This window comes from Petaurus breviceps, unplaced genomic scaffold, assembly GCF_028583685.1.
Source record: "Petaurus breviceps papuanus isolate PSGF00001 unplaced genomic scaffold, PetGlider_PUasm1.0 90734, whole genome shotgun sequence".
Lineage (NCBI taxonomy): Eukaryota > Metazoa > Chordata > Mammalia > Diprotodontia > Petauridae > Petaurus > Petaurus breviceps.
The window spans coordinates 5,643,635-5,663,829 of NW_027187327.1; the positions used below are offsets into that span (position 1 = coordinate 5,643,635).

A 20,195-nucleotide genomic window follows, 5' to 3' on the forward strand; every position below is an offset into this window, starting at 1 on the left:
GGGTGATAACTGAAGGGAGTTGAGCCTATAGTGAATACTCATTGGGTAGCAAGGCAGCAACATGATGGACCTGGGCTTATAAAGGGTACAGAAAAGAGAGTAATAAAACTTAGTAAAGACTATAGAGAAGCAGCATGTTGCCTAAAACAATTTTCATGTTCTCTTTAATTTTTGTCACATTTGTCCTTGATTTTCATACCGAAGAACCTGCTTAAAGTTGCAGATACAAGTTGTCATAAACTCTCTGCCTGTGCTAATAGTTTTTGGTATTCCTGGACATTTAAGAGTGGTTTTGCCCTTTTTATATTCTCAGTCACAAAGTCACTTATTTATCTGTACTTTGATATGAAAAAGTGGAAATTTATACCTCTTATTCCATTCACTTCTTTAATCCATTCTTTGAGATAAGACTATCTATTCTCCATTCAGGAATCTACAGACTTGTGGAGAGATGGAGTATATTTTCAAAAGTGAAGGATATTCCTTTACCCAATGGTGACATGAGCAGTTCACAAAAACTTCTGATCTCCTTTCTTCTGTTTTCTAGTCCCAGTATGATCCCACCATATTCTCAGTCACGGTAAGTATGCCCAGGTAAAAAAGCACCAATGTCTGCTTAGCTATATACTTTTACTGTAGCATTTAAAGTGTCTTTAAGGAACCAAAATTTTCAGAATATAACCCAGTTCTTTCCCCTAACTTGAAATATTTGCTATATTCTTGCATCAATTTGTTTTCTTTCTGAGATTTAAGCTCTCTAATTTTGGTTGGATTCTCTGGGGATCACAAAACTGGAGTTCTCTCAAGTGTTTCTATAGTTGTCCAATGTTATGGGCCCTAGAGTCCCTGAATGACTCTGATCCCAGAACCTATAGTTAGCTTGTTAGCATGGCCTTTGGGAATCAGGGGGCACTTGAGATGCCTAGATTCTGTGACTTATCTAGATAACACTGCAAACATCCCAGTAAGTATTGCATCATATTTAATTTTTTAATTGAGAAAAGAGTTTCACATCACACAATGAAATTTAAATGAGTATAACACCCCTACACCCAGCAACAAACAAACTCAATAACAAGATACGTGCTTTTGCAACAACTAGGAAAATTGCCATACCTCATAGCAATCCTTAGCTTTTATAATTTTCCATTTGTTGTAAGACAGGGGCCAATATTTAACAATTTGGCACAAATGTTGTCTCTCTGTTTCCAAAGCCTAGTCCAGTGCTTGCTACATAATATGCATTTATTGAGGTGTTAAAAAAAGCAGTCATAAAGTTATTTACTTTTCTGAAAAAAAGAGAGAGAGAATAAATATGAATGGTCTAGCAAATGTCTTAATACTTGGTCTCCCAATCACTGTCATCCTTTTCCTTTGCCAGGTTTCTGATTATTTTCCTGAATTCATCATTTCTTTTTTCTTTGTATTTAGGACTTTTGTACTGTACTTTGCATATATTTTCTGTTAGTGCCTCCACTGATCTTCACTTTACTTCACCATTCCTGGTCTTATGTTTCTAGGATTTCTCATGTGAGTATAGCTTCTTAAATAACCATCCTACCTAGCCACACTCCATCTTTTAAAAAAGCTGTCCTGCTACTTTTAATTAAAGTAATCCTGTTGATAGTGATATTTCAGTCACGGGTTTCATGACACAAAGATTCAGTGATATATATGAGATCATTTGCTTTTGAATCACAACTTCTAATTCTCCTAGTTTGTTACTTAATTTTGGACATTTTTATATGAACTTTTTAGCCCATTCCTTTTATTTCTAGTTCTTTCTTTGAACTTGTGTTGTGATCTTCTTGGATTCTCAACTTCTGTCCTTTATTTTATGCCATTTATCTTGGTGGATGTGAATATGAAATTTTCTATCTTTAAAAAAATTTCAAAGCCCCTTTAATCAGTATACATATACATATATATATATATATACACACACACACACACACACACACACACACACACACACATATATTCTTTTGAACTCTCATTAGGATCACTTTTTTTCCTAGACAGGAACCATTTGTTTATATTATGCCAACATCCAGATATCCAAAGCTAATTTTCTTTCATCATCTTCTTAGGTAGCTTTTGATTACTCTAATCAATTTTATTCCTTTCTGCATGGGGAAAATACCACCTGTTTCCCTATGTGCTCCATGACAATGGTTTCTAGGTTCCTTCTGATAACATTATTTGTATCTGTGAGACAAGCAGGTTTAAACTGTAAAATGAAATATGACTTTTAAATTTTTTCGGATACTTTAAAAATGGGCAAATAATTTCACTTTCATTACAATTATCAATATAATCTTATGGACAAAACAGTTTCAGAAAAGCATCTACTCCTGCTTCATTGATTATACTAAAGCTATTGGCTGTGTGGATTACAACAAAATGGAATGAGCATCAGATCATCTCACTTTGTCTCCTGAGGAACTTGTATGTGAGTCAAGAAGCAACACTTAGAAACAAACATGGAATAACTGACTGATTGAACATTGGGAGAGGAATATGACAAGGCTATATTGTCACCTTATTTATTTAACTTCTCTGCAGAGTATATCATGTAGAATTCCAGGAGGGATGACTAAAAAGCTAGAATTAAGGTTGCAAGGAAAAATACCAACAATGTCAGATATGCAGATGTTACCACTTTGAAGCAGAAAGTGAAGAATTAAGACACCTTTAATGAGGGTGGAAAGGAGAGTGGAAAAGTGGAACTGAAGGTTTGCAATAAAAAAAAAAAACTAATGTCATGCTGACTGGTCCCATATCTTCTTGCAAAATAGAGGAAGAAATGGGAGCAGTGTCAGTTTCTACGTCCTTGGGCTCAAATGTTGCTATAGACAGTGGCTTCAGTCATGAAATTAAAAGATACTTGCTCCTTGGTAGGAAGGCAAATCTTGGTAGTCTTAAAAAAACAAAACCATTACCTTGCTCATGAAGGTCCATGTAGTAAAAGCTATGGTTTTCTATTACTAATGTATTGCTATGAGTTGAACTATAAGAAAAACTCAGCACCACAGAATTGATGCTTTTAGATTGTGGTACTGGAGGAGACTTTTGAGAGTCCTTTGGACAGCAAGGAGATCAAATCAGTCAATACTTAAAGAAATTAATTGAGACTATTCATTGGAATAACAAATATTTTAGACTATTAATTGGAACAGCAAATACTGAGGCTGGAGCTTAAATATTTTAGCTACATAATGAGAAGACAGGACTCATTGGAAATGATGCTGATGTTGGGAAAGATTGACTAAAGGAGTGAACAAGAAACATTTTCCCTTTTGCTTTGTCTAAGATGATAATTGCTATCCCTGCTTATTTTGCTTTAGCTGAAGTACAAGAGATTCTGCTTCAGCTCCTTATTTTAACTTTGTGCATTTCTCTCTTTTTCAAGTATGTTTCTTGAAAACATCATATTGTTGAATTCTGTTTTTTAAAAATCTATTTTGCTATCGGCTTCTACTTCATAGTTAATTCATCTCATTTACATTCACAGTTATAATTAGTAACTGAATTTCTCTCCATCCTATTTCCTTTTGTTTATTCTTTACTCTTTTTATCCTGTTCCTCCTTTAAAGTCTGTTTCTCTTCTGACCACTGCCTTCATTTATCCACCCTCTCATTTGATCACTTCCATTTTCTTTTTTCTTACTCCCTTCCCCTCCTACTTTGATGTTGGGTAAGATGAATTTCCATACACAATTAAGTGTGTGTGTATGTATGTATTTTTTCCCTCTCTTTGAACCAAGAGAGTGAGGTTCTAGAATTTTCTGCCTCCCTCAGTTTTCCCCCTCCACTCTAAAAGCTCTTCCTTTTGTGTCTCTTTTACTAAGATAATTTTGCTCATTCTACCTCTTCTTTTCCCTTCTCCTCAGGTCATTCTGCTTCTCTCCTATCATTTTTTTACATCATCCCAACATAATCAATTCACTTCTGCCACTCTTTCTATGTAGAATCCTTCTAATGTCCTTAAAAATGATAAAAAGTTCTTAGAAGTTACATATCTCATCTTCCCATACAGAAATGTAAACAGTTTAGCTTTATTGAGTTCCTTATGATTTCTCTTTCATGTTTACTTTTTTAATGCCTTGCTTGAATCTTTTATTTGAAAGTCAAATTTTCTATTCAGCTTTAGTCTTTTCAATAGGAATGTTTCAAAATCCTATAATTAAATATCCATTTTTCCCTTGAAGGACTGCACTCAGTTTTGCTGGATAGGTTATCTTTGACTGTAGCCCCAGTTCTCTTGCCTTATGTAATATCAAACTACAAGCCGTCCATCCTAAACTCCTTTAACATGAAAGATACTAAGTTTTCTATGATCCTGACTGTGGTGCTGTTAAAATTTGAAAGGTGTCTTTTTTAGCTTCTTGAGGTATTTTCTCTTTGACCTGAAAACTCTGAAATTTGGCTATCATATTTATGGGAAGTTTCATTTTGGGCTCTCTTTCAAGTGGTGATCTGAGGATTTTTTTTCAATTTTTATATTACCCTCATTCTAGGATTTGGGGGGCAGTTTTCTTTCATAGTTTTGTGAAATATGATGTCTATGCTCTTTCTTTGATCATAGTTTTCAGGTAGTACAATAATGTTAAATTAACTTTCCCCAATCTGTTTTTCAGGTCAATTTTTTTTCTGATGAATTATTTCACATTTTCTTCTATTTTTTCATTGTTTTGACTTTGTTTTATTGTTTTTTTTTTGTGTCATTGAGCTATTAACTTCCAGGCACCCAATTATAATTTCTAAAGAATTTTTCTCATTAGTGAAGTTTATACCATTTTTTCAATTTGACCTACTATTTTCTAAGGTGTTTTCTTCAGTAATTTTTTTTTTACCTCTTTTGCCAAGCTATTAATTTTTTAAAATAACATTCTTCCTTTGCTCTTATTTCTTTGCCTATTTTTTTCTACAACTCTGAGTTGATTTTGAAAATATTTTTCAGGTCTTTCAGGAATTCCTGTTGGACTGGTGTTCAATTCACATTTTTTCCTCTGAGGCATTGCTTGTAGCTCTTTTGACTTCATTGGCTTATTCCAAGTTTGTGTCTTAATCTTTCCTATCACCCTAGTTGATTTTTATGGTCAATATTTTGTTGTTATTTTTTGCTCATTTTTTTTGCCCTCTTTCTTGATTTTGAAATTTTGTTAAGATTGTACTCTGTTCCTGGGGTGTGTGTGTGTGTGTGTGCATCTCTGTGTGTGTGTGTGTGTGTGTGTGTGTGTGTGTGGAAGAGCACTGTCCTAACCTTAAGGTTTTTTGCACTGATATTTTCAGAACTAATTCTGTTGGTTTGGAAGTTTTCAGTGCTTCCAAAATGATGTGGTCTGGGGAGAGGTGTAGTCACTGCCCTCCTGGTCTGTGCTCTGCTCCTTACCCAGGAAGGGCCTCAGATACCTTCTGATCACTTACAAAATACATAGCAGCCTGAATTTGGAATATAAATAGCAGTCATTTAATTTTGGCATCAATACAAACAATGTACACTCAGTGTAAGTCACTGCAAAATTCATTCTGTTGTCCATACTGCTCTATTTCATACAACTATTCTCATATTTCTTTGATGTCTCTGTAATTTTTATTGCTAATGGCTTAGAACTCTTGGAATAGAGTGTTATATATTATGTTATACAGACCTCATATGTTATAGTATACATATTATGTTATATAATAATATATATTATATTCACATATAATAATCTTTGCATTAACTGTTATTTGGACACACAGATTAAAAAAACCATTTTCTGTTCCTGATACTGCTAATTATTAATTTTGTTTCCTTTTCTTTCTTTTTATCAAATTGGCTAAAGGTTTACCAATTTTATTGTTTTTTTTAATAAAACCAACTCATTTTATTTATTAGTTCAATAGTTTTCTTAATTTCAATTTTATGAATGTCTCCTTTGCTTTTCGGTATTTCTAATTTAGCATTTAATTGGGGATTTCAATTTGTTCCTCTCCTAGCTTTTTCAGTTGTATGCTTAATTTATTGATTTCCTTTTTCTGCATCTTATTTACATAAATATTCAGAGATATAAAACTTCTGGTGTGTTGTCTTATTATTGTAATTGTCTTGAATGAAGTTACTGATTGTTTCTATGATTTCTTGTTTGAAACACTCATTCTTTAGGATTAAATTATTTAGTTTCCAATTAGTTTTTAGTCTCTCATTTTATGGTTCTTTATTACATATAATTTTTATTGCATCATGATCTGAAAAGGATACATTTAATATTTCTGTCTTTCTGCACCAGATTGAGAGGTTTTTATGCCCTACTTTATATTCAATTTTTGCATATGTGCCATAGAGCACTGAGAAGATGATATATTCCTTTTTATTTCCATTCAGTTTTCTCCAGAGGTCTATCATATCTACCTTTTCTAAAATTCTATTTACCTCTTTAACTTCTTTCTTGTTTATTTTGATTTAAGATTTATCAAGTTCAGAGAGAGGGAGATTGAGGTCCCCCACTAGTATTGTTATGCTATAATGATTAAGTTTGTATACATGGTTTATTTCTTCCTGGCACTAACCTAGTAGTAAAATCACTATGTCAAAAAGTAAGAATAGTTTTGTTACTTTTCTTGCACAGTTTCAAGATTCTTTGTAAAATTTTCAGGCCAATTCAAAGATCCTGGAGATAAGAATCAGTGTGCCTGTTTTCCTGGGGCTGCTTAAGTTTGGCTTTTATTATCTCTTAACATTTTTGGAAATTTGAAAGATCTAAGGTAACAGCCTAGAGTTGGTTAACATTTCATTTCTCTGGATATTAGAAATTTCAAATATATATTTTAATTATTTTTTTTTCATTTTTCAAATGCTTTATTAACTTCTGATTTACATCATTCATTTCCACCAGATTTTGAGTTACAAATTTTCTCCCTGTTTTTCCCCTACCCATGGCCCCAAAATAGCAGTCCCACAGGATATCCCCTCCTTCAATCTGCCCTCTCCCATATCTTCTCCCATACCCCCTTCAACTTTTCCAGTAGGGCACGGTGGATCTCCATGCCCCAGTGCCTGTATAACTTATTTCCCAAGTACATGTAAAATAGTATTAATAATAGTGTATATATATGTATATATAACCATTTGATTTTAAAGCTTTGAATTCCAGATTCATTCCCTACCAACCTTGTCACCCACCCTTACTGGGAAGATAAGCAATTCAGTATAGGTTGTACATGTGTAGCTATGCAAAACATTACCCTAGTAGATATATTGTAAAAGACTGGCTACATTTCCCTCCCTCCTATCTCACCTCCCACTTGTTTTATTCTATACTTTGATCCCATCCCTTTCCAAAAGTGGGTGCTTCCAACTTCCCTCCCCCCAGTCCACCCTCCCCTCCATCAGCCCCCCTCTTATCCCCTTCCCCCCTACTCTCTTGTAGGGTGAGATACCCTATTTAGTGTGTATGTCATTCCCTCCCAAAGCCAAATTCAATGAGAATAAGGTTTACCCATTCCCTTTTGCCTTCCTATTCTTGCCCTCCATTGTAGCCATTTTCCTTTGCCTCTTCTGTATGAGATAGTTTACCCCATTCTGTCTCTCTCCATCTCCTCTCATTATATTCCTCTCTCACCTCTTCATTTCACCTTTTAAGTATCATCACTTCCTATTAAATTGTTCCTATGCCCTCTATCTATGTATACCTGTAAACATATATATATATATATATATATATATATACACATACATTCACATATGTATTCATACATCCGTATACCCTCTAATATGGCATTTATATTTCTATTCCCTTCAACTATTTTCATATTGAGAAATGTTTCATCAGTTACAATGATCATTTCTACATGTAGGAATGTTAATAGTTCAACTTTGATAAGTTCCTTATGATTTCTTTTCCCTGTTTACCTTCTCTTGCTTCTTGTATCTGAATGTCAAATTTTCTATTCAACTCTGTTTTTTTCATTAAGAATGCTTGAAAGTCCTCTATTCCACTGAATGACCATATTTTCCCCTGAAACATGATACTCAGTTTTGCTGGTAGGTGATTCTTGGTTTTAGTCCCAGCTCCTTTGACCTCCAGAATATCATATTCCAAGCCCTTCAATCCCTCAGTGTAGAAGCTGCAGATCCTGAGTTATCCTGATTGTGTTTCCACAATGTTCAAATTGTTTCTTCCTGGATGCTTGCAATATTCTCTCCTTGATCTGGGAATTCCAGAACCTGGCTATAATATTCCTAGGAGTTTTCTTTTTGAGATCTTTTTCAGGGTGTGATAGGTGGATTCTTTCAACCTCTATTTTGCCCTCTAAAACATCAGGGCAGTTTTCCTTGAGAATTTCTTGGAGGTTGATTTCTAGGTTCTTACTTTGGTCATGGCTTTCAGGTAGTCCAATAATTTTTAAATTATCTCTCTGGGATCTATTTTCCAGGTCAGTGGTTTTTCCCATGAGATATTTCACATTGCCTTCTATTCTTTCATTTGATTGGATCTGTTTAACAGCATCTTGATTTCTCATAAAGTCATTAGCTTCCATTTGCTCCAATCTAATTCTGAAGCAATGATTCTCCTCATTGAGCTTTTGAGATTCTTTTTCCATCTGGCAAATTTGGCTTTTAAGGCATTCTTCTACTCATTGCCTTTTTGAGCCTCTTTTGCCATTTGAGTTAGTCTGTTTTTTAAGGTGTGATTTTCCTCAGTCAGGCTGTTGACTCTCATTTCATAATTTTCTTGCATTGTTCTCATTTCTCTTCCCAATTTTTCCTCCACTTCTCTTATCTGCTTCTTAAGGTCCTCTATGGCCTGTAACCAGCTTTTGGTGCAGGAGTTCTGACTTCACTGTCTTCCTCCTGTTCCATGCTTTGATCCTTTTTGTCCCCAAAATAGGAATGTAAAGTTGGATTCCTTTGCTTGGTTTGCTTCCTTTGCCTGGTCATTTTGCCACTCAATTACTTGACTTTTGAGCTTTTTACCACAGTAGGACTCTGCCACTAGATGGGGGAGCTTCATTCCAAATGCTGGGGTTTTCTCAGCTGTTGGAGGTATTATTTGGGTGTCCTCTCTGCTCTGGCAAGCTGGTTGCACACCCCAGGACCTCCACCCTAGACCACAATCCAGGTCCAATCAGGTTAAAACAAGAATGATTACCCCTCAGACTGGTGGCTTGCTCCCCCTATACTCTGCAGGCCAGTAGCTGAAGCTGCCACATGGTGGTGGCTGTATTGCAGCCCTCAGCAGCTTCTTTCCCCGGGGGCAAAAGCCAATGCACTCCCAACTACTGGGTCCCAAAGTCCATACTGCACTGACCTCTCACTTTGTCCTTAGTGTCTATGTGTTGATAATTCTGGATCACCAAAGATACTGGCGATATGGAATCCCTACAGCCAGTGGTTGGTCAGGCCCACCCTGGGGCTAAAATCTTGGGGTGGGGATGGGCTTGGCTCCCAGAGCGCCGAGCTGTCTGATTCCTGCTGGCCTACGGGGCTGTCCTCAGCAGGAGGTTAGCTTCTCTTTGTCATTTTGTGGGTTCTGTAGCTCCAAAGTTTGTTTAGAGTACCCATTTACCTGAATAGGGCAAGGTGGAAGCTTGAGCTGTGCAGAAGTCCTGTTTCTAACCCCAATTGCCCTGCTCTCCCCTCCCCCCCCCCAAAAAAGACAAAAAGAAAAATAAATTTAGAAAGGTCACCAAGTTGAAATGATCTCCTTAAGGAGTATAAAAGAAAGTAAGTTTTTGTTTGGAACTTTGCTTCTACTTAGGGAGGGCATTCTTATTTTGCTTGGTGAAAATTTTGGAGGGCAGTTGATAATTGTGTTATTTTGTCTTGGGCCATCATGCATCAATTAAATTAAATTTAACAAAAATTTATTGAGTTCTCTTTTTTCTTCCATCACCCATCCCCTGCCCTAGACATGAACATCATTAGACACAAATAGGTATATATATATGTAAAGTGATTGTATACGTACTTCTATTTATCACTTCTTTCTCTGGATGCAGATAGTATCTTTCTTCATATGTACTTTATAGTTAATTTGGGGATTTATAATAGTCAAAATAACTTATTCACTGAGTATATATATTTTGAACATCATTTATTGATAATTTCTAAGAGACAGCATTTCCTAATTAATAACTTTGACATGGGCAAACAAGGAAAGCATTCCAGTCAATAAGCACATAAAGGCCACATGTGATTTCCTTTTTTTTTCTTTTTAAATATAACAGTCATACAATCAGGGAAAAGACCTTAGTGTTAATCCCTATGAGAGGTATTTCCCAGCTATTAGCTTCTTCAGAGAAGTCTTGATGTCCTTGTTCCTTAGGCTATAGATGATAGGATTCAGGGTTGGGGGTACCACTGTATAGAATATAGATAACAACAGATCTAGAACTGAGTAAGATTCCTGGCGTGGCTTTAGATAAGCAATGACACCTGTAGTTATAAAAACCATGAGAACAATGAGGTGGGGCATGCAAGTGGAGAAGGCTTTTGACCTTCCCTCTGTGGTTGGAATCTTCAGCACAGTTGAGAGTATGGGACCATAAGAGATAGCTATGGAAATAAAGCAGAGAATCCCTAAAGCAACCCCAAAAGCCAAAGTCACATCTACTCCAATATGTCTATCAGAGCAGGAGAGCCTAAGTAATGAAGGGAAGTCACAGAAGAATTGATAAATCTCCTTGGAGCCACAGAAGGGCAAAGTGAATATGCTACTTGAATACAGGGTCCCCAACAAACCTCCACTGAGCCAGGAAACAGTTGCCATTTTCACACAAGTCCTTCTGGTCATGATGACTTCATAGTGCAGGGGCTGACAGATGGCCACATAGCGGTCATAGGACATCACTGTGAGGAGAAAAAGCTCTGATGCTGCAAAGAAAATTACTAAAAAGAACTGTAAGACACACCCCATGAAAGAAATGGAACGGCCACCACACAAGGAATTTGTGATAGATTTAGGGAGTGTGGTAGAAATAAAGCAAAGATCTAAAAAGGACAGGTTCTTCAGAAAGAAGTACATGGGGGAGTGGAGGTGCTCATCAAGAGAGATGAGGGTGAAAATGAGCAGGTTCACCATCAGAGCCACCAGGTATATCAGTAAGAAGAGCAAGGCATGTAAGACCTGTAGCTCCCAGGTGTTGGAAAAGCCCATCAGGAGGAATCCTGTCGCCATGGTGAGGTTGGCCATGCTGTCGCCATGGTGAGGTTGGCCATGCTCAGGGAGTTCTCTTGACTGTCTGAATAGAAAAAAGAAGTAAATGAGAACACTCAGTGTGATGGGTGTCAAGAGACTTTGGTTCAGACCTCCTCTGTGACCTTGTAAAAATCACAGTGCTTTGGTTTTGTCATTTGCTAAATGAGATGAAAGTATATCAGAGAGTCTTAACTTTAGATCCAGGAATTTTTAGAAAACGTATTTTGATAAGTATATTTCCTCATGGATGATTCTTTTGAAATTTATGCATTTAAATCTGCTAATCTGAAAAGGAGCTGGTAGGGCTTCATAAGAAGCAGTCCAGGACACAAGTCAGGCTATGAATCTCTGAACTAAATGATTTCTAAGGGCTCTTCTACATTCTAGAGGATCTGTGTTTCTAGGAATAGTATCCACAGCTTGAAAAAGATGATTACAATAGCAATGTATTTCAAGGGTTATAGAGCACTATCATCACAAGAACCCTGTGAGACAGATTGGTCAAGTAGCATTATACCATTTTGAACATAAGATACCATATCTCAGGGAAGTTATGAGACTTTCTAGTGGTCATGCAAAAATTGTCAGAACTTGATTGCTAACCATGTGTTTCTGATTCCGAAGCTGCATTGAAAGCTACTCCAGGTTCTTGTATCGAGGCAAGCCTGAACTTTCTCTTCATAAACAAATGACTTTCTTCCCATTCTTCAAGAATGTTAGTGATATCAATTCTTTCATAATCTTAAATGATATCCATCGCCCAAGATGGTAACCCAACCAAGACACTGTCATATTGAGAGCCTTAATACCTCAGAATAATAAAATTGTCATGCAATGGAAGTCAGTGTCATGGATTTGGTGCAAACCTGGGTCATTTTAATTTTATATTCTCTCTTAGTCAAAGACCAAGCCACCAGTAACTCTGAACAGCCATCTTGAAATGCAAATCCATTATCAACTGGAGAACTAATTCTCAAATCAACTTTATTTGTGGTGAGTCTATTCTACTCTCTTTGTATGATGAAACCAGAATGGGGAATGACTGTCCCTTGGGAGTCTCATTCATCTTGCTTGAGTTAAAGTACCCATCTATTTCCAGGCATCTAGGTGGAGCAGTGGATAGAGTGTTAGACCTGTAGTTAGGAAGACCTGAATCTAAATTCAGACTCAGACACTTATTAGTTGTGGAACTCTAGATAAATCACTTAACTTCTGTTTACTTCAGCTTCCTCATTTGTAAAACAGGGACAATAATAACACCTACCTCCCAGGGTTGTTGTGTGGGTCATATGAAATAATAATCATAAATCTCTTAGAATAGTACCTAGCACATGGTAAATGCTATGTAAAACGTTAGCTGTTATTATTATCCATCCTCATAAACTCATAAGTTAACATAGAAAGGCATACATGAAGAACCCTCTACTCTCCTTAAAGATAGATAGAAACAAACCTCTACTTTCTGCACAAGACAAAGGAATTACTGATAAGTATGTTTCACTAACACTATCAACTTTCTGCTACATACAAAACTCTGCTCTAGAGCTGTCTATGTCATGTAGATCATCTAGAACCAACTCATATTGTCAATCTAGAACTGAGATTCCTGGGGTGACTTCAGATAAGTAATGAATGACACATGTTGTGATAAAAACCATGAGAACAATGAGGTGGGGAAGGCACGTAGAGAAGACTTTTGGCCTACCCTCTGTGGTTGGAATCTTCACTATAGTTTAGAATATATGGCTGTAAGAGATTGTGATATAAATAGAGCAGAAACTTCCTAAATCAAATCCAAAAGCCATATTGACATCAGCTGCAAGGTATGTCTCAGAGCAAGACATTCTGAGTAAGGCAGGGACATCACAGCATAACTGGTGGATCTCCTTGGTACCACCGAGGGGCAAAGTGAATGTACTCACTGAGTACAGAGCTCCTAACAAACCTCCACTGAGCCAGGAAACAGCTGCCATCTTCACAAACCCCTCTGGTCATGATGAACTCATAGTGCAGGGGCTGACAGATAACCACATAGTGGTCATAGGACATCACTGTGAGGAGAAAAAGCTCTTATGATACAAATAACATATTTCAAAAGAGCTGTGACATCCCCTACCCCCCAAAAAGAAGAGATGGAACAGCTGTGGCTTAGAGAGTTTGTAATTGATTTGAGGACTGTGATGGAAATAAGACAGAGGTCTAAAAAGGGCAAGGTTTTTAGGGAGAAGTGCATAGGTGTATGGAAGTTTCCATCAAGAGAGACGAGGGTGCAAATGAGTATGTTACCCATCAGAGCCACCAGGTTGATTAGCAAGAAGGGGATGGCATGTAAGACCTATAGCTCTCAAAGTGTTTGTAAAACCCATGAGGAGGAATCCTGTCACTACAGTGAGATTGGCCATGTTCTAGGATTAGAGGATATTCTCTACTATCTGCATGGAGAAATGAAACAGATGCCAAAGAACAAGAAAAACATGTCAGGTAACTTTGGCTTAGGATCGCTTTGTGACTTTGGGTAAATGACAGTTCTTTCTGCCTTAATTTTCCTATTTTAAAAATGAAGTAATGGAACTAGTTCAGAGGATTTCAACCTCAAGTTCATGAACCTAAATATTTTGATATATTTCCCTGTAGTTTGTTTCCATTTTAATCTTAAATATTTTAATAACTTTTAGAGAAAGGATTCTTAGAAATTTGTCCATAGGCTTCACCACATTGCCAAAGGGCTCATGAAGCAAAAAAGGGCTAAGAACTCCTGAAGTCAATGATTTTTAAGACTGTTCTACATTTCAGATTATCTAGGAATCTCTGAACAATACCCTTACCATGAAAAATTTAGTAACAATAGCTGTATCTCAATGGATGATTTTCATTTTCATTATAAGATCTCTTTTTAGGGGCACGATTCTGGTAGTATTATTAATAATTTAAACATAAGACATTGGAGCTTAGAAAAGTTAAGTGACTTTTCAGTGGTTATCCATGGAGTGTCAGAATGAAGGTGTTAATCCAGGTTTCCTGCTTCCGAGGCTATTTTGAAAGCTCACAACGTTACTTAGCTGAGGCCTACCTTAACATTCTGTTAAAAAAAAAGATTGTCTTCCCATCCTTTCAGACTGAGAGTGATATAGATTATCTAGTAATTTCAGATGATGTCCACTGCCCTGGACTTGTTCAAATAGTCAAGTCATCTTGACATATAATCTGCCCAATAGACCAGAAATGTCATGCAGATGAATGTAGTGTTATATATTAGACTTCCTCATGGCCTTTTCAATTTCAAGATCTCTGTTGGTTACCACTAACCTAGACCAGCCTTGTTGAAATGTTAATCTATCCTCAAATGGAAAAACAATTCCCAAATCATTAGCTTCTGTGTTGAATCTCTGATGATTTGAAGAATATATAGCATGTAGAAAAATTGTTCCCTCCACTCCCAAGCACCACTTTAGGTTTTGCTTCACCTTGCCCCCATTAAAACACCCCTGGAACTCAAACACACATATGCTCATATTCTCATGAATTATTTCCCATCCTATACCTCTTAGACCCAATATTTATCTCTAAGGTCATATATAAATAGATGTTTGCATTTGGGCATGAGGTAAAGGAATTATAATGGATGGATCAACCATAACATTTGATAAGACATTTATCAAGGACTTGCTCTATACAAGCCTCTATTCTAAACCTGTATAGTTTAAAAATATGAATCATTTCTAGGCCTCAAGATGTTTCCAACCTGTCAGGGGAACAAGTAAAATATTCAAATGAATATAATTCAAAGTAGAATGGAATAAAATGCATGGGAGGAGGAAAAAAAAGCTCAGAGAGTTGTGAGACAGAGTATTACTTGTTTCTGACTGGCAAAATCAATGGACAGGTTTTTACTTAATAGAATTTGCACAGAAGTTATTAGAGTTTGGTCAAGATTTCGAAAGGCATAAATATGCTCATAGATATCTTTAAATTCTTCCTCTGAAAATTGTTCATATCCTTTGACCATTTATCAATTGGGGAATGACTTATATACTTATAGATTTGACTCAATTCTCTGTATATTTTAGAAACGAGTCCTTTATCAGAGACATAGGTTGTAAAAATTCTTTCCCAGAAATTAAAGATACCTATAAGCATATGAAAAAATGCTCTAGATCATTATTGATTAGAGAAATGCAAACCAAAACAACTCTGAGGTACCACATCTCACCAGTCAGATTGGCCAAGATGACAAAACAGGAAAATGACAAATGCTGGAGAGGATGTGGAAAAATTGGAACACTAATGAATTGCTGGTGGAGTTGTGAACTGATCCAACCATTCTGGAGAGCAATCTGGAACTATGCCCAAAGGGCTATAAATAATTTCATACCCTTTGACACAGCAATACCACTTCTAGGGTTGTATCCCAAAGAGATCATAGAAGTGGGAGGAAGACCCATATGTACAAAAATATTTATAGCAGTTCTTTTTGTGGTGGCAAAGAATTGGAAATTAAGGGGGTGCCCATCAATTGGGGAATAGCTGAATAAGTTGTGGTATATGAATGTAATGGAATACCATTATACTATAAGAAACGAGGGTCAGATGGACTTCATATTTACCTGGAGAGGCTTATACAAACTGATGCTGAGTGAGAAGAGTAGAACCAGGAGAAACTTATACACAGTTACAGACACAACATATGTTTGACGACCAGATTTGATAGACAGGACTCTTCTCAGCAATGCAGGGTTATAAGTCAACCCCAAAAGACTCATGATGGAGAGATATGTCTACATCCAGAAAAAGAACTAGAAAGAACTGAGTTTGAATCCAGATTGAAGCAAACTATCTGATCTTTTTCTTGTTCCTGCATCCCTCAAAAATTTGCTTGGCAATCATGATTAATCTGATTTTACTTTCTTCCCTTCTTGATCATGTTTCTATAATTTACCAGTTAAACTGGATATTTATCTCTACTCTTGAATCACTTACTGCCTTGTTTTATTGCAGATTACAACTTGACAAAACCTAACTTTTAGTTACTTTAACCACTTACCTCATAATTTTTCTCATGTACTGCTAAATAGAGCAGGGTAAAGTCACAAAACTCTACTGACAGTTCACTGCCAGTTTATGCCATATAATTGCAACTGGTCCTCTTGGCTGCTCCCAAATTTATTTTCTTTCCTTATATTTCCCATACATTTCATCCCAAAAATTTGCACAAGTGAAGATGTCATGTCTTACTTCATTTAGAAAATAGAGACCAATATGGTTGAAAATTATTTCCACTTTCTTTTCAACTCAAAACTAATTGACATTTTTCCCATTCTCTCCTGCTTTAACTTTAGTCTCTGATGAAGATTTAAAGTAGCACTTCTCCTGACAAGAGTAACATCCTCTATGTATATCCTTGATTCCATCCCTTTTTAAGGTTTTCCCTCGATTATCAGCCTCTTCTCTACCTCTAATATTCAGTCTTTCCCTAACTACTCATTCGTTTTCTGGGATATAAAATTTCTGTTATCCTTAAAAACACCTAAATAGGCTCTATAATATTTCTATTCCTAGTAAAAGTCTTAGAAAAATGCTATCCATACTTTTTATCTCCACTGCCTCTTCTTTCCTTCTTATAAACTCCCTTTAATCTGACATATGACCTAATGAGTCAACTGAAACTATAATTTTCAAATCCAACAATAATTTATTAATGTGTATGTCTGACAGATTTAAAAAATAACCTCATTCTTCTTGACTTCTGTGTAATATTTGACACTCTTGAGCACTCTCTTCTCTATAGTGTTTCTTCTCTGGATTTTTGTTATTCTGTTCTCTTGTTTGTCCTAATACCTGACAACTAATTCTTAGTTTCTCTTGCTGCATCATCACTGTCCCATCATGCCCTCTAACTGGGTTTATGCCAAAGGCTTTCTTCTATCCTTTCTCTTCATGTTCTGTCAGTAACCTTATTATTTCACATGGGTTTGTTCATTTTTCCTATGAGGATGAATCTCATAACTATATTTCCTGCCCTAGTCTCTCTCTCTGAAGTTATAACATTGCATTATGTATTGGATATTCCCAAGTGGATGTCCTTTAGCTATCTCAAAAGCAATATGTCTCAAACCCACCCATTATTTTCCCCATTCTCCACAGATCCCCTGCTTCTCAGCTCCCTTATTTCTTTAAGAGTGCCATCATCCTGTTAATCATCAGATTCATAAATTTACTGCTCTCCTTTTCATGCCGCTCTTACTCCGTCTTCTCACATTCAATCAGTTTTCACATAGTGTTCTTTCTATCACCATGTCCCCCAAATTAGTCCTTTTAATTTCATTTACTAAGCCACCATTCTAATTCAGATCATTGTCAATTATCATCTAGTATAGTGCTGTATCTTCTAATTAGAGTTTGGTTAGGATTTCAAAAGATATAAATACTCATGTTGGAAGGGGAGAGATTCTATGTATGTTATGAGCATCAGTACAGAAGCAGTGATGAGCAAGGCAAGGAAGAGGGATTGTCTATTTTCTTAATATGAAGACCTTTTGGAATTCAAATATTGATTTCAAGAGGTATAATTTTAATCAAAGTTCTTGTACTTTTACCAAAATGTCTGTTTTCCCTCATCTTATTCTTCTTAGACTTCTCCCAAGTCTCTCCCTTTTAAAATTTATCTGTCACAGTCTGCCAAACTGTTTTTCCTAAAGCATAAAATCAAACATGTCGCTCCCCCACTCATTAAACCCCAGATGACTCACTAATTCTCATAGAATAAAATATAAACTCTTATTTTTGATTTTTAAATGTTTTCTGAAAGAGGAACCAAACCTTATTTCCAGTCATAGTGCATGTTTATCTTCTCTACCTTAATCCATTCTAATGTCCAGTCAAAATAACCTTATTACCTATAACAACATTATATTATTGTTCAGTTATTTCAATTGTTTCCAACTCTTCGTGACCACTTTTGGGGTTTTCATGGAAAAAATACTGGAGTAGTTTATCATTTACATCTCCAGCTCATTTTACAGATGAGCTGAAGCATATAGAGTTGTGACTTGCCCAGGGTCATGGAGATAGTAAGTGTCTGAGGCCATATTTGAACTCAAAAACATGATTATTACTGATTTCCAGCCCAGTTTTCCATGCACTGTACCACCTAGCTTCCCTCCTTTACTGACATACAGTGTTCCATCTTACATCTCTGTGATTTTTCCCTGTCTATTCCAAAGACTGAAGTTAAGGACTGTTTTTCCCACTGTCTTTGAATCCCTATCCCCTGGTACAGTGATTGACCTTCTTTAGGACCTTAGTAAATATTTGCTGATAGATTTTTTGTGGTTAGACTTTCAGGTATCACTTAGTCTATAAACCACGAATCATTAGAAAGCTCACTGTACCCCAAAGTATGGCCTAAGATTACCTAAAATGCTGAGCCTCACTGTATTATGCTTCTTGAATTTTACCATTAAAGAGATAGTTTTATTGCATGTACTCTTTTTTTCCAAATACTTATTTGACATCATATATTGGAAAGAGTATTTTGCCTGAATATTATAGAGAAAGGATAGGTGACTCTGGAACAGGCTACACCACAAAGAAAGTTATTTCTGAGTTAGTAGAATCATAGTCCAGGAGGGGAGACTAAATTGAATTCTCACTGGCTAGTAAGGGATGATCATGAGTGACCTGAGTGCTAAAACTTAGTAAAGAATATAAAGATGTAAGAGTTTACTTAAAGCAATCTTCACATTCTCTTTAAATTTTCCAAATTTGGCTTGATTTTCATACCCAAGAACCTGTTTAAAATCACAGATGCAAGTTGTAACAACCTTTCTCCCTTTGCTAGCATAGTTTTTCATATTTATGGACATTTAAGATTGGTTTTCTCATATTTATTCTAATCTTGGACTCAAAGTCACTGATGTATTTATATTTTGATAAGAAAAGGTAGAAATTTATACCTCATTCCATTCACTTCTTCAATCCATTGCTTGACACAAGACTATCTGTTCTCCATTCAGGCACCTACAGGGTTATGTAGAGATGGAGGAAACTTTCGAAAGTAAAGGATATTCATATACCGAATGGTAAAATGTGTGGTTGACAAAACCTTCATTTCCTTTCTTCTGATTTCTGGTCCTAGGAGGATCCCCCTTTTCCTCAGTCACAGTAAGTATACTGAGGTGGCAAACCCTGATGTCTTCTTAGCTATGCTTGTCACTTTTCTACTTCAATCATAGCATTTAAAGTGGTTTTAGGGAATCAGATTTCTTAGTATATAGTTCAGTTCTTTCTCTGAGGTTCATATATTTGTTAGATTCTTACATCATTTTATTTTCCTTCTGAGATTCAAGCTTTTCTAAGTTTTCCATGATTCTCTGAGGATGATAGAACTACAGATATCCTGAGTGATTCTATAATTAATCAGTGCTAAGGGCCCTACAGTCCCTGATCAACTCAAATCTTAAAGCCTATAGCCAGTTTGTTAGCACGACCCTTGGGAAATGTGGGGGGGGGAACACTTGAGGACTCTATGATACCTAGATATTATGACTTATATTGCTAACAACATAAGCATCCCAGTAACCATCATATCACATTTAAAACAATTTTTCTTTCAGAAAAAGTTTCATATTCCACAAAATAATATAAATCAATATAGCACCCCTTCTCCAAACAACAAACAGACCCAACAACAAAAACTATTCTTCTGTATCTCTTAGAAAAAAGCAACAAACCTCATAACAACCATTATCTTTTTAAATTCTCCACTTGTTATAAGAAAGTGGGTGTCATTTAACAATCTAGCACGAATATTGTCTCTCTCTTCCTAGCACCCACCACAATGCCTGATACATTTATTGAGATGCAAAAAGAAGTGATGAAGATATCAACTTTTCTGAGAAAGGGAGGGAGGGGGAAGAGAGAAAGAGAGAGAGGGAGAGGGAGGGAGTGAGAGAGAGACAGAGAGACACACACACACACAGAGACAGAGAGAGAGAGAGAGAGAGAGAGAGA

The 20,195-nt window shown here is 36.2% G+C and overlaps 1 protein-coding gene, 1 long non-coding RNA gene and 1 pseudogene across 2 annotated transcripts in view; 1 reads left to right on the forward strand and 2 right to left on the reverse strand.

The window, feature by feature from the left end:
- The window catches only part of LOC138145304 (uncharacterized), a 73,951-nt gene that overhangs the window by 14,229 nt on the left and 39,527 nt on the right, over positions 1-20,195 (forward strand). Inside the window, exons 2-3 of the long non-coding RNA XR_011164182.1 lie at positions 430-580; positions 12,085-12,179. This is a non-coding gene — a long non-coding RNA (uncharacterized lncRNA). The remainder of the gene's footprint in view (positions 1-429; positions 581-12,084; positions 12,180-20,195) is intronic.
- On the reverse strand, positions 10,251-11,180 carry LOC138145302 (olfactory receptor 14A16-like). Its single transcript, XM_069066941.1, has one exon. It carries the CDS (start codon positions 11,178-11,180, stop codon positions 10,251-10,253), a length of 930 nt encoding a protein of 309 aa, XP_068923042.1.
- LOC138145386 (olfactory receptor 14A2-like) lies at positions 12,773-13,588 on the reverse strand (annotated as a pseudogene).

What these genes read in the sequence shown, in the direction of transcription:
- LOC138145302 (XM_069066941.1), bottom strand. Translation starts at nt 11,180, where the DNA reads ATGGCCAACCTCACCATGGCGACAGGATTCCTCCTGATGGGCTTTTCC.